This window comes from Macaca thibetana, chromosome 19 (genome assembly GCF_024542745.1).
Source record: "Macaca thibetana thibetana isolate TM-01 chromosome 19, ASM2454274v1, whole genome shotgun sequence".
NCBI lineage: Eukaryota > Metazoa > Chordata > Mammalia > Primates > Cercopithecidae > Macaca > Macaca thibetana.
In genome coordinates this window covers 27740649-27755178 of record NC_065596.1, presented here as the reverse complement: position 1 = coordinate 27755178, position 14530 = coordinate 27740649, and the positions used below count along the sequence as shown (strand labels likewise).

At 52.3% G+C, this 14530-nt stretch overlaps 4 protein-coding genes across 8 annotated transcripts in view; 3 read left to right on the top strand and 1 right to left on the bottom strand.

Annotated features, from left to right (window-relative positions):
• Positions 1 to 14530, bottom strand: part of SAE1 (SUMO1 activating enzyme subunit 1) — a 549006-nt gene that overhangs the window by 139248 nt on the left and 395228 nt on the right. The window lies entirely within an intron of this gene.
• AP2S1 (adaptor related protein complex 2 subunit sigma 1) overlaps positions 1 to 14530 on the top strand; it is a 400774-nt gene that overhangs the window by 148650 nt on the left and 237594 nt on the right. The gene's annotated exons all lie outside the window — the stretch shown is intronic.
• The window catches only part of TMEM160 (transmembrane protein 160), a 204476-nt gene that overhangs the window by 167637 nt on the left and 22309 nt on the right, over positions 1 to 14530 (top strand). The window lies entirely within an intron of this gene.
• Positions 1 to 14530, top strand: part of ZC3H4 (zinc finger CCCH-type containing 4) — a 54136-nt gene that overhangs the window by 34889 nt on the left and 4717 nt on the right. For 4 of the 5 annotated variants that reach the window (XM_050772057.1, XM_050772058.1, XM_050772060.1 and 1 more), the window contains exons 9-13: positions 329 to 440; positions 996 to 1105; positions 10811 to 11172; positions 11336 to 11679; positions 14086 to 14337. In XM_050772057.1, the coding sequence (XP_050628014.1) occupies positions 329 to 440; positions 996 to 1105; positions 10811 to 11172; positions 11336 to 11679; positions 14086 to 14337 (1180 nt within the window). The remainder of the gene's footprint in view (positions 1 to 328; positions 441 to 995; positions 1106 to 10810; positions 11173 to 11335; positions 11680 to 14085; positions 14338 to 14530) is intronic. The other variant, XM_050772061.1, reaches the window with a different exon arrangement.

Sequence of the window (14530 nt, the reverse complement as noted above, 5' to 3'; positions counted from 1 at the left end):
GTTAGCCGAGCTTGGTGGTGTGGGCCTGTAGTCCTGGCTGTGAGAGAATCACCTGAGCCCACATGTCGAGGCTGCAGTGAGCCATGATTGTGCCACTGAATTCCAGCCTGGGCAACAGAGTGTGACCCTGTCTCCAAATAAGAAAGGTTGGGCAACAGTCTTTGGGATCTGCCCTTCCTAGACCTGTCATCCTTTCCTAAGGGGGATTCGTTTCTGTCATTGGCCCCTCCATGCACCAGCAGTGACAGAGTATTTCTTCCCTTTGCAGAGAGAAGTAAGCAAGAGCTTCCCACACAATTACCTTACGTTTTCATTGCTTCTCTTCTAGGGAGACCACTGTAATTTTAGCCATGACATCGAACTCCCAAAGAAGCGAGAATTGTGCAAGTTTTACATCACTGGATTTTGCGCCAGAGCCGAGAACTGCCCCTATATGCATGATATCCTTTAGTGCCAGCATCTTGTCTGAATGAGGGTGCAGAACTTCTCTGCTCCTTGACATTAGTAACAGCTGACCTTCCTTCACTGTGCTTTCTCTTTCTGTGCCAAGAGCTTTCTGTGAATCTCTGTCTCATTTAACCCTCAGTCCACACTCAGAGGGGTCTGCCTTTCCCATCCTTCCAGGGAGTAAACTTTGAGATGCACATGGTGTATGTTCTGTTTATATAGGCTCTCAAGACTGGCCCATACCATTGGCTGAGATTCTTCCAGGTCGTTTTATACCTTGGACGAGTCGTTTAACTTCCCTAGTCTGGTTGATCATCTGAGGAAGCAGCCCCCAGCCAGTGTGGTGGGGCGGGAAGTGCCCTGCAGTCTGGAGTGCCGGGGTCTCTCCATGGATCTCCTGCCAACCCACGGAGCAGCCCTGAGCACGTCGCCTCACCTCTCTGGGCTCAGATTTCTCATCTCCAAAGCAAAGGGAGTTGGATTCTGCCTTGGGTCTGGGTGGGGGTGTGTTCTCTGAGATGAAGCATTTACCTTAATTTGCCATGAACGTGATTTCCCGTGTAAGCTGTACCACACCACTGGGAACTGCATCAATGGTGACGACTGCATGTTTTCCCACGACCCTCTGACGGAAGAGACGAGGGAGCTTTTGGATAAGGTAATGTCCAGGGGCTAACGGGGTGCATGGCTCACAGGAACTGGGACACGTGCAGTCCATTGTCTCAGTGCTATAGCCTGCCTGTCCAGCCTCTGCAGTGCCCAGTTGGGTTGATTTGGAGTTGGGCCATTCTAAGGAGGACATGGGCACTGTGTCCTCTTCTGCAGGGAGTTGAGGTGGTCACAAGTATCTTGTCTTAAGCCAGGACAGGCTTTTGCTGTTTCCTGGGGGCATGGCCAAATGAAGGGAATACTGCCTGATGTGCCTCCAAGCATGAATCCTAATCTCTAGGTGTCAATTAGAGACAGCCCACGATACACAGGGATACACGAATTACCTGAAACCCCAGCACTTTGGGAGGCTGAGGTGGGAGGATTACTTGAGCTCAGGAGTTTGAGACCAGCCTAGGCATGTAGTGAGATGTTGTTTCTACTTAAAAAAAGAAAAAAAAAATTGGTTGGGCTGGGTGCAGTGGCTCGTGCCTGTAATCCCAGCACTTTGGGAGGCCAAGGCAGGCAGATAGATCACTTGAGCTAAGGGCAACATGGCAAAACCCCGTCTCTAAAAAAAAAAAAAAAAAAAAAAAGGATGAAAAACTTAACTGGGTGTGGTGGCTCACGCTTGTTATCCCAGCACTTTGGGAGGCTGAGGCGGGCAGATCACCTGAGGCCAGGTTCTCAAGACCAACCTGGCCAACATGGCAAACCCCATCACTACTAAAAATATAGAAATTAGCCAGGTGTAGTGGCACATGCTTGTAGTCCTAGGTACTCAGGAGGCAGAGGTTGCAGTGAGCCGAGATCACACCCCTGCATTCCATCCAGCCTGTGCAACAGAGTGAGACTGTGTCTCCAAAAAAAAAATAAAAAAAATTAGCCAGGTGTTGTGGTACATGCCTGTGGTCCCAGCTACTCGAGAGGCTGAGGCAGGAAGATCTGTTGAATCCAGGAGATTGAGGCTGCAGTGAGCCACTGCACTCCAGAGCAAGACTCCACCTCAAAGAAAACCCACAAAAAACCAAAGATATACAGAGAAGAGACAAAGATTGTATTTTGATGGAAAAGTTAAACGTTTTCTTGCAACTCTCAGGGTCCCCATTATGCATTAGAGAAAGTAGAGGGAATTTGGGGGTCTCTAAAGGGGAAGACTCCCTTGGGGGAGGTGTCATGGCTTCTCCACTTAGCCAGGTGACATTTGAAACTCATCCTGGCATCAGTTGTCCTCTCTGAGGAGCTAGGCTGAGGACTTTGGGTTAGGGTTAAATGCCCAAATATCAGTCCTGAGTTTCATCTGGGGAGTGAGTGGCTATGGGAACAGGTATCCTTTCAAGTGAAGCTTTCCTGCCCTCTAGTTCACAGGAGGTTCTAGGAGATTAGGTATTTTTTTGAGAATGGAAAGGATCAAGGCATCAGCACATCTGCCAGCTTCCAGAGTCCGTGTGTCAGTGACTGTCTTGTTAACTGGTGGCAGGGGTACCCATGTGAGGGGTGCAGGGGAAGCCCCATGCAAGCAGACGTAGGAGAACATCCATTACTCATTGGCAGGGCACCTGTAGGAAAAGGTCAGTCCCTCTGGGGAGCCTGCTGCCCTAGGGTTTTTTTGTTTTGTTTTGAGACGGAGTCTCTGTCGCCCAGGCTGGAGTGCAGTGGCGCAATCTCAGCTCACTGCAAGCTCTGCCTCCCGAGTAGCTGGGACTACAGGCGCACGCCACTGCACCAAGCTATTTTCAGTAGAGACAGCGTTTCACCATGTTGGCCAGGCTGGTCTCGAACTACTGACCTTGTGATATGCCCGCTTTGGCTTCCCAAAGCGATGGCATTGCAAGTGTGGGCCACGGCGCCCAGCCTGCCCCAGGGTTTTGTAATCTGTACATTCCTGGAGTCTGAGCTGTTTGATGACGGGAAACTGGCCATTCAGGGAGGCCTCATGTCTCCTTGGGAGGACTTACCCTTCTCTGACTGAGGACTGCCCCCTGCTGGAGGCTCCAAGTTTGTGCTCTAGGCCAGTGCTACCCATAGGAGCACCACAGAACCACTTCGTTCATTTAAAATTTTCCAGTAAAAGTAAAAAGAAACAGGTGAAATTAATTTTTTTTTTTGAACTGGAGTCTCGGCCAGGCGCTGTGGCTCACTCCTGTAACCCTGCCCCCGCCGGGAGGCCGAGACGGGCGGATCACCTGAGGTTGGGAATTCAAGACCAGCCTGACCAACATGGAGAAACCTTGTCTCTACTAAAAATACAAAATTAGCCAGGCAAAGTGGTGCATGCCTGTAATCCCAGCTACTAGAGAGGCTGAGGCAAGAAAATCACTTGAACCTGGGAGGCGGAGGTTACGGTGAGCCAAGATTGCGCCATTGCACTCCAGCCTGGGCAACAAGAGCGAGACTCCGTCTCAGAAAAAAAAAAAAGAAGAAATGAAATGGCGTCTTGCTCTGTTGCCCAGGGTAGATTGCAGTGGCGCGATCTTGGCTCACCGCAACCTCTGCCTCCCGGGTTCAAGCGATTCTCCTGCCTCAGCTTCCGCAGTAGCTGGGATTACAGGCACCCGCCACCACGCCCGGCTAATTTTTGTTTGTTTATTTTTGAGATGGAGTTTCACTCTTTTGCCCAGGCTGAAGTGCAGTGGCACCATCTCGGCTCACTGCAACCTCTGCCTCCCAGGTTCAAGTGATTTCTTTTTTTTGAGACGGAGTCTCGCTCTGTAGCCCAGGCTGGAGTGCAGTGGCCGGATCTCAGCTCACTGCAAGCTCTGCCTTCCGGGTTCACGCCATTCTCCGGCCTCAGCCTCCCGAGTAGCTGGGACTACAGGCGCCCGCCACCTCGCCCGGCTAGTTTTTTTTTTTTATATTTCTTAGTAGAGACGGAGTTTCACCGTGTTAGCCAGGATGGTCTCGATCGCCTGACCTCGTGATCCACCCGTCTCGGCCTCCCAAAGTGCTGGGATTACAGGCTTGAGCCACCGCGCCCGGCCGGTTCAAGTGATTTCTTGTCTTAGCCTCCTGAGTAGCTGGGATTACAGGCGCCTGCCACCATGCCCAGCTGAATTTTGTATTTTTAGTAGAGACAGGGTTTTACCATGTTGGCCAGGCTGGTCTTGAACTCCTGATCCACCTGCCTTGACAAGTGATCCACCTGCCTTGGCCTCCCAAAGTGCTGGGATTACATATGTGCCCCACGACACCTGGCTAATTTTTGTATTTTTAGTAGAGATGGGGTTTCACCATGTTGGCCAGGATGGTTTCAAACTCCTGACCTCAAATAATCCACCCACCTCACGAAATTATTTAACACTGTGTCTCATTTAGCTCCAAACATACTTTTAGGAAATAATAATAAATAATGGAAAAAATAGAGATACTTTATGGGAGCTTTTTGTGTGTAGTTTCAATGGCTGGAAAAAAATATTTTTTAAATGACATTGGGATTATATTTGATCTCCCTTGGTTTCATGGAAGGCACCTATGAAGCCAGCAGAGAGAAAATATAATGGTACTTGAATCTGTTAAAAGTAAATTCTGTAGAGAGCCATGTTTTCTGAGAGCAAAACTTGATGTTTGCAAAGCTTAGAGGGTTGTAGGTTTCTGCTTGGGAGTATGCACACAGACCCCTTCCTGAAAATCCATGCCTTCTTTTTTTTTTTTTTTTTTAATTTATTTATTATTATTTATTATTTATTATTATACTTTAAGTTGTAGGGTACATGTGCATAACGTGCAGGTTTGTTACATATGTATACTTGTGCCATGTTGGTGTGCTGCACCCATCAACTCGTCATTTACATCAGGTATAACTCCCAATGTAATCCCTCCCCGCTCCCTTTTTTTTTTTTTTTTGAGATGGAGTTTTGTTCTTGTTGCCCGGGCTGGAGGAGTGGCGCGATCTTGGCTCACCACAACCTCTGCCTCCCAGGTTCAAGCTATTCTCCTGCCTCAGCCTCCCGAGTAGCTGGGATTACAGGCATGTGCCACTGCTCCTGGCTCATTTTTTGTGTTTTTAGTAGGGATGGGGTTTCTCCATGTTTGTCAGGCTGGTCTTGAACCCCCGACCTCAGGTGATCCCCCCGCCTTGGCCTCCCACAGTGCTGGGATTATAGATGTGAACCACCATGCCTAGCTGAAAATCCATACCTTCTAAATTTATCTGAGTGCTTTAACCAGCTCTTAGCATTATATGTTTTTGTATGTCATCTTTGGTACCAATTTTTTTTTTTTTTTTTTGAGATGGAGTTTCACTCTTGTTGCCCAGGCTGGAGTGCAATGGTGTGATCTCGGCTCACTGCAGCCTCCGCCTCCTGGGTTCAAGTGATTCTCCTGTCTCAACCTCCTGAGTAGCTGAGATTACAGGTGCCTGCCTCCACTCCCAGCTAATTTTTGTATTTTTAGTAGAGACGGGGTTTCACCATGTTAGCCATATGGTCTCAAACTCCTGACCTCAGGTGATCCACCCACCTAGGCCTCCCAAAGTACTGGGATTACAGGCATGAACCACTGCACCTGATACATAGTTTTGTGAGTTTTTTTTTTTTTCCAAGACGGAATCTCGCTCTGTCGTCCAGGCTGGAGTGCAGTGGTGCAATGTTGGCTCACTCCAGCCTCCGCCTCCCAGGTTCAAGCAATTCTCTGCCTCTTGAATAGCTGGGATTACAGAGGCCCGCCACCATGCCCAGCTATTTATTTATTTATTTATTTATTTATTTACTTATTTATTTAATTGTTTGTTTTTTGAGATGGAGTCTCACTCTGTTACCCAAGCTGGAGTGCAGTGGTGCAATCTTGGCTCACTGCAAACTCTGCCTCCCAGGTTCAAGCGATTCTCCTGCCACGGCCTCCTGAGTAACTGGGATTACAGGCGTGTACCAACACTCCCGGCTCATTTTTGTATTTTTAGTAGAGACGGTGTTTCACCATGTTGGTCAGATTGGTCTTGAACTCCTGACCTCGTGATCCGCCCAGCTTGGCCTCCCAAAGTGCTGAGATTACAGGCTTGAACCACTGCGCCCGGCCAGCTGATTTTTTTTTTTTTTTTTTGTATTTTTAGTAGAGACGGGGTTTCACCATCTTGGTCAGGCTGGTCTTGAACTCCTGACCTCGTAATCCACCTATCTCGGCCGGAAGCGGTGGCTCAAGCCTGTAATCCCAGCACTTTGGGAGGCCGAGACGGGCGGATCACGAGGTCAGGAGATCGAGACCATCTTGGCTAACACGGTGAAACCCCGTCTCTACTAAAAAATACAAAAAACTAGCCGGGCGAGGTGGCGGGCGCCTGTAGTCCCAGCTACTCGGGAGGCTGAGGCAGGAGAATGGCGTAAACCTGGGAGGCGGAGCTTGCAGTGAGCTGAGATCCGGCCACTGCACTCCAGCCTGGGCGACAGAGCGAGACTCCGTCTCAAAAAAAAAAAAAAAAAATCCACCCATCTCTGTCTCCCAGAGTGCTGGGATTATAGGCGTAAGCCACCGCGCCCGGCCTAGTTCTATGAATTTTGACAAACACACTGAGTCATGTCACCACCCCACAAGATGGATCTAGGAAACCCATTCTGTCACCCCAGAAACTCCGCTGTGTCTTTTATAGTAAATGCCACCCCACATCTCCAGTGCCTGGCAACCGTGGGTCAGGGTCTGTCTTTGGTTTTGCTTTTTCAAGCAAATCATATAAATAGAATTGTGGGGTAAACAAGCTTTAAGAGTGTGAGTGTACACAGTGCACATGCGTGCATTTGTTGAGTCTGGCTTCTTGCACTTGGCATGAAGCCTTTGAGATTCACCCGTTGTTGCAAGTAGCAGTTCATTACCATTTGTTGCTGCGTAGTGCCCCACCAAGTGGATGATCTACGTTTGTTTATCCAGTCATCCGTTGAAAGACATTTGCGTTGTTTCCATTTCCTGGTGCATATTCACATGGCCTGATGGGCTCAGCCCACATGCCTCTGCACCTCTACAGTGTTACTTCTTGCTTGCAGAAGGTGACTGACTTTTGGAAACTCCTCTGATCACTGAGAGTCTGTCCTGGCTAGAGAGGCTTTGGCACCTAGTGGGGTGCTAGTTGTCTCAGCTGGTGTCTTTGCTGGTGGAGGGGCCAGGAACAGAGGGGCCACAGGGTCTGTGCTGGCAGGACCGATGAGCAGTTTGGGTTGACTCTGCAGTTGACTCCATGTTGGAGTCAACCAGTCAGGCAGGGCCTGAGCTCCTTTCTTCTCTGCGCTGGACCCAGCCTCTGGATTCCAGGGAATGAATGGCAGAGTGCATTGGTTTGTGTTCCTTGCTTAGTCGTTCACTCGATAAATCTCTGTGCCTTGTTTGTGGCAGGCACTGGGGGTGGTGAGGAGGCAGGGTTAGGTCCTTGGGCAGATGCTGATGACACATGGGGAGTGTGAGTGTGTGTGCGTATGTGTGTGCGTGCGCGCACACACACACACAGGGATCAGGCCGTGAAGAACAAGTGTGGGAGCCCAGGACTCCAGCTGGGCTCTATTCACGAGGCAGACGTTCAGGAGGCTCTGTGAGGAGGTGCCAGTGGTGGCCCCAGGATGTGCGTCAGTTAGGACTGAAAAGGAGGAGGGAAATGCAGGGTGGCAGATGCAGCGCAACCCATGGCCGCACACACAATTGAGGAAGGGCCCTTGGGCCAGGAGGAAGTGAGCCCATAGCAGTGCTGAAAGCAGCAGTACTGGGAGCTGACGCAAGGCTCTGGGCCCTCCCAGCAAGGCTCATCTCAGGTGGCGCTGCCCACACTCCAAGGGCAGAATGTGAATTCTGCCTCCACAGGTACCCCTGCTCTGCTGGTTCACACGCTGACCACACCTGGAGTAGCAGGGCTCAGAAGGACAGAGGGGTTCCACCGTGTCGTTTTCCACCCCTCCTCCATGAAGCCACATTCTTGTTGGATCTTGGGGTTCCAGGATCTTGGGGATCCAGGTTGGATCTTCAGGTACCACTGCTAATGGCTAGGAGAAGGGAAAACTGCGAAGGCACAACCCCCACCAGGGGGTCCTATTTCTGTCATCCCTGCTGTTCCTGGGCAGAGGGGCAGGACTAGTTCATCCTGACCCCGTGTTAGGACCCACTAAGGGATCTGTGCTGGGGTCCCCAAGATGACCCAGAGCAACTTGCTGGGGAACTCACAGCCAAGATGTTACTGCAGTGAAGCGACACAGGCAAACTCAGCCCCGGGAACGAGTACATGAGGGCACCTGGAGGAAGCAGGCACATCCTCTCCCCGTGGACTCGCAGGGGCCATGCTGCCCTCCTCCAGTTGTGACAGCACGAGGGGCATTCTGTTTGTGAGAAGACTTGCTCAACGCCCAGGGTTTTCACTAGGGCCGTTCACCTAGGCAGCTTCTGCCTGGCATGGACCAAAATTCCAGATCTGGGGGGCAAAGCAGGCATTCAACACAAACTGCATTGGTTGTAGAAACAGTTTAGATGCAGTGAGCCCCTCTTACTAGACAGTGAATGCTGGGAGCCCTCCCAAAATCCAGCTTGCCAGACACCAGCCAAGGCCTAGCCTTGCAATCAGGGCTTCCAAGGAGAGCAGCCAGGCCTCCTGTGTTCACTTTTCTGCATGCGATTCTAACTGATGAAACATTCTAGTCCAATTGAGATTTTGACATTTCTCATTCACTCATTGGGCATCTGCCCTGTATCAGGTCTTGTGGGGGCCCTGGGGATAAAGCAGGGAAGAAACAGTCCTGCCGTCATGGAGTTGACAGGGAGGTGAGCCAGGATCAACACGGGAATGACTGAATAATCTAACAGGCATAGGCAGTGTTGGCAGAGAACTCCTGGTACCCCAGTAGTGAGTATAGGAGACTGGACAGACACTATGAATTGACATCTAATGACGGACCTCAACAGTTGGGTGACGTTGAGCCACATGGGAATAACGGGGAAAAATAAAAGCCTGGGGGCAGCTTGGTCCTGGCCCTGTAGGGGAGAGCTTGACTGCTCATTGCACTGAAGTGAGGCTGGCTGGTTGGGCTGGAGGAGTTGGGATCGTGGGAGGAAATGAAGCTGCCAGGAAGCTTCCCAGTCCTCCCCAGATAGCCACACACCCACCCCTGCTCTTAGACCCTGAGGGTTATGTTCAGGAGTTTGGGTCTTATTACAGGTGAGATCAGAGGCCCTTAACATCCAAACAGGACAGTGGAATATGATTCAGCCATAAAAAACTGAGTGACATACTACTGATAGATGTAGCAGTGTAGATGCAGTTTGCTAAGTGAAAGGACCCCTCACACTCAGCGCATGAGTCTGTTCGCAGGAGCTGTCCAGCAGGGGCAGGTCTGCAGAGACAGGAAGCAGAGTGGCTGCCGGGGGCTGGGGGCAGAGGATGGGGAGTGATTGCCTAGTGTGTACAGGGTCTCTTTTGGGGGTGATGAAAATGTCCTAGAACTAGATAGAGGTGGTGGTTGCATAGCATTGTTAATGTGCCAAATGCCACTGAATCATTCAGTTTGTTTTTATTTTTGTATTTTGAAATGGAGTCTGGCTCTCCCGCTCAGGCTGGAATGCAGTGGTGTTATCTCGGCTCACTGGAACCTCTGCGTCCCGGGTTCAAGCGATTCTTCTGCCTCAGCCTCCCAAGTAGCTGGAATTACAGGTGGCCACCACCATGTCTGGCTAATTTTTTTGTATTTTTAGTACCACCATGTCCAGCTAATTTTTTTGTATTTTTAGTAGAGACGGGGTTTCACCATGTTGGCCAGGCTGACCTTGAACTCCTGACCTTAGGTGATCTGCCCACCCTGGCCTCCCAAAGTGCTGGGATTACAGGCATGAGCCACCACACCTGGCCTTGTGTATTTTTTTTTTTTTTTTTTTTTTTTTTTTTTTTTTTTTTTTTTTTTTTGAGACGGAGTCTCGCTCTGTCGCCCAGGCTGGAGTGCAGTGGCGCGATCTCGGCTCACTGCAAGCTCCGCCTCCTGGGTTTACGCCATTCTCCTGCCTCAGCCTCCTGAGTAGCTGGGACTACAGGCGCCCGCCACCGCGCCCGGCTAATTTTTTGTATTTTTAGTAGAGACGGGGTTTCACCGTGGTCTTGATCTCCTGACCTTGTGATCCGCCCGCCTCGGCCTCCCAAAGTGCTGGGATTACAGGCGTGAGCCACCGCGCCCGGCCATGGCCTTGTGTATTTATTTTTGAGACAGAGTCTCATCTGTTGTCCATGCTGGAGTGCAATTACGCAGTCTTGGCTCATTGCAGCCTCTGCCTCCCAGGTTCGAGTGATTCTCCTGCCTCAGTCCCCCGAGTGGCTGAGACTATAGGCATGCGCTACCACACCTAGCTAATTTTTGTATTTTTAGTAGAGACGGGGTTTTTCCATGTTGGCCAGACTGGTCTTGAACTCCTGGCCTCAAGTGATCCACCCACCTCGTCCTCCCAGAGTGCTGGGATGACAGATGTGAGCCCCTGCGCCTGGCCGAATCGTTCACTTTTAATGGTTGAACAGTACACTTTCTCTTGTATTTTGCCATAGAGCAAGAACAGGCGCCCCCCTGCCCCCCACCAGCTGGTCCCGGAGAGTGGAGCAGAGAGGTGGCTGATGATTTTTGTTACGGAGCCATTGTGGTCATTAGCTTTATGTCTTTAGACCTCAAGGTCCTTGTATTGTGGAACTTCTCCTCATAAACTTCAGCTCTGAGACCTGGAGAGGTCCGTTTCCATCCTGACCCTGTCTACACCTTCTTTTGTTCTTTCTCACCCGCAGATGTTGGCTGATGATGCAGAAGCAGGTGCCGAGGACGAGAAGGAGGTGGAGGAACTGAAGAAGCAGGGCATCAACCCCCTGCCTAAACCGCCCCCTGGTGTGGGCCTCCTGCCCACTCCTCCTCGGCCCCCTGGCCCGCAGGCTCCAACCTCTCCCAATGGCAGGCCCATGCAGGGTGGCCCCCCACCCCCGCCCCCGCCCCCTCCCCCGCCGCCCGGGCCCCCTCAGATGCCCATGCCAGTGCATGAGCCGCTGTCCCCACAGCAGCTGCAGCAGCAGGACATGTACAACAAGAAGATCCCCTCCTTGTTTGAGATTGTGGTACGGCCCACGGGACAGCTGGCTGAGAAGCTGGGTGTGAGGTGAGTGCCCTGGGCCCCCGTGGTAGGCAGGGAACACTATCCTGGGCCCAGCCAGGTTCCTCTTGTCAGGGTAAGCCTGGCTGGGGCAGGGTCCTGCCTCTCTCCCCAGCTGTGGGAGTCCTGGTCTGCTGCTTCCCTCACAGGTGCCTTTTCCTTCTTCTAGGTTCCCTGGACCCGGTGGACCCCCAGGGCCAATGGGCCCTGGGCCCAACATGGGACCCCCAGGGCCAATGGGCGGTCCAATGCATCCTGACATGCACCCAGACATGCACCCAGACATGCACCCCGACATGCACCCGGACATGCACCCCGACATGCAGATGGGCCCTGGCATGAATCCTGGCCCACCCATGGGCCCTGGTGGCCCTCCAATGATGCCCTACGGCCCTGGAGACTCCCCACATTCTGGAATGATGCCCCCTATCCCGCCAGCCCAGAACTTCTATGAAAACTTCTACCAGCAGCAGGAGGGCATGGAGATGGAGTCCGGACTCCTGGGGGATGCAGGTATGCGGGGCTCCAGGTGTGACTGCCTGGGGTTGCGGGCTTTACACAGTGGAGTAGTCAGGGAGATGTGATTTTTCTTCCTTCGTCTGAGTCTCTTCGAAAGCATGACTCCATCTCTGTCCCATTTAATGGTTGAATGTTTTCAGTAACATAGGATTTATTATTCTGTTGAGGAAGAAAGGAATATTCTGTTTATTATCATTATAGGTTATTTCTTTTTAATTTTGCAAGCTGTGCCTGGAATCGGAAGCATGGGAAGTTAGAGGGACGAGTGTGCAAGGGTGTGAGGCTGAGAGGCTGATGGGCTCATCAGGGCTCAGTTAGTGGCCTGGCCAAAACTATCTCTTTCCAGGCAGTTCTCGGCTTGGAGCAACCAGTGTCTACCCCAGGACTCTGCGGGTTCTGTGCCCTTTACCGGCCGTTTTCCTGCCTTTTTTTCCTTTTGCATTGGTAACATGTGTCCAGTGAGCAGAGGGGTTTAGATGACGCTGCTGCAGCTGTAGGAGATGCGATGTGCAGCCCTCTGGAGGAGGAGGGCCAGGCACAGTAGGCCCCCACTGTCCTTGCCCAGTTGCATCTTGGTGGAATGAAGCAGGTGGCAAGCATGTAGATAGAGGAGTTGGCTCCTTTCAGCACTGGCCATTGTTAGAAGAAAAGGTAGGGTACTGTGGTGGTGGGCCAGAAGGCTCAGTGCCTCAATGGGGATGGTCACAAAAGTCTCTCTGAGAAGTGAAGCAGCACTTGCAACGTGAGGAACGATGGGACCTCTGGGCGGGGGCGACGCTGTGTTGAGCTGGGGATGCTGCTGTGGCAGCTGCTGGGGGCTGTCCCTGGGCAGAGGCAGCAGGGCAGCCACTGGAGTGCAAGGCAGGGCTTCGAGGTTTGGATGCGGCGCCGTAGGGCAGTGTGAGTCCTGTGTGTGTTTTGCAAGGCAGGTAGGAGCGGCATTGAGGATAGGGCGCTGGACGTGGGGCATAGTCACTCCAGGGTGCCTGCCCCTCTGATGGCCATGTGGAAATTTTGAGGGGTAGTTTCAGGGGCATCAGGGAGAGGCCCAGGCTAGAGATCAAAATGTAGACATGGGCTTTGACTTTAGGTGGTGCATGGAGCCAGGAGAGCAGGTACTCGAGTGAGAGTGGGTGCTTTAGAAAGATGAGAAAAACAGGCTGCCACAATGAGGTGCTGGGGTTCCCTTTAACAAAAGCATCTCAAAGGTGCATGGGAGAAGCTTTGCTGGCGGGAAACCAGAAGTCGGTCACATTGGTAGCAGTAGGTGTCTCTAGGGTAATCCTGTTTCATAAAATCCTCCCTCTAACATGTGTGGTCTGTGGTTTCTGGTGTGTGCACAGACTGTGTGAAGGGGGACCCTTGGCTGTCTGGTTCGTCGAGTGGGTCCCAGCTCTGCGCTGTGATGTGTCACAGAGCAGGCTGGCCCATCAGGTTCACTTGACGAAGTTGAAATTAATGTAAGCTAAGTTACAAGTGCACTTTTTTAGACACCACGTTTTAAATGCTCAGCTGCCCCGGGAAGATTTAGGTGGCCACATGTTGCCCTGCAGATCTAGAACATTTCCATCACTGCATAGCGTTCTGTGGGGAAGCACTGACTCTAGACATCCCCCCGTCTCGGTGACTTGCTGTCTCCCATGCTCACATGTCATGCACACACACAACATGCAGGAGGTGTCGCCGAGCCTGCCCTCCCCTTTACTCCTGCTGTGTCCCCACGTCAGCCTGTGCCGCTGCCCACAGCTCTTGGCTCAGGCACTGGGGGAGTGCATGGGGTGAGGTGGTTGGTGCCAGTGCCCACACCGCAGGAGGTGGAGGCCCGGTGCTTCCTGAGAGACCCCCTAATGCTGTGGAGCAGGAGGGAAGGCACTCTGGAGCCTCTGTTGGCCAGAGCAGCACTTTGGCTCATTTCATTCTCTTTTCCTGGCTTTTAATGTTGAACATGGTTGAGTTCACTATGAGATGTACAGTGTTTTCTTATTAATTGTTAGAAAGAAACCATGAAACTCCTGTCCATCCAAAATAATTAAACAAGTACAGGAAAGAGTGCAGGATCCATCCCTGGCCTCTCTAGAATCTGCGTCCCAGAGGGACTGTTTCTGTCTTTTCAAAGCCTTCTCCTTGCGTCTTACAAATGTACATCCGATGTTCCATCCTGTTTCCACCTCATAAGCGTTTGCCCCATCACTCAACCCTCTCTGAACCTCATTCTTCACATAGGCGGGGCTACCCATGGGCGGCTCCGTTCCCCTGAGACCTGGGGAGGGCAGGCAGGGGCAGGCTGTGCGTCCTTCTCCATCACCATCTGGGTGGGTTTGCAGTGAGGGGCAGGGTGGGGCTGGAGTTGGCACCTGGAGGCCCTTCCCGACATGAACCCTCGGTTCTTCCCTGCCACAGAGGACTACGGGCACTACGAAGAGCTGCCAGGGGAGCCTGGGGAGCACCTCTTCCCTGAGCACCCTCTGGAGCCCGACAGCTTCTCTGAGGGAGGGCCCCCAGGCCGGCCGAAGCCAGGCGCCGGTGTCCCTGACTTCCTGCCCTCAGCCCAGAGGGCCCTGTACCTGAGGATCCAGCAGAAGCAGCAGGAGGAGGAGGAGAGAGCGAGGAGGCTGGCTGAGAGCAGCAAGCAGGACCGGGAGAATGAGGAAGGCACGTGTCCGCCCCAGGGGCCGGGGCACAGGCCCTGGGCTGCTGTGCAGGGGAGCGGAGGTGGTGGGGTGTTCCAGGTTGGGTTTCCTGTCGGGAAGGAGCCCATGGCTAGGGAGGACCCCTGTCCAGGGCCATGAAGCCGGGTTGGGGCTGCTGTATATCCCTGAGAAAACTGGCAGTCAGGGATGGCTTT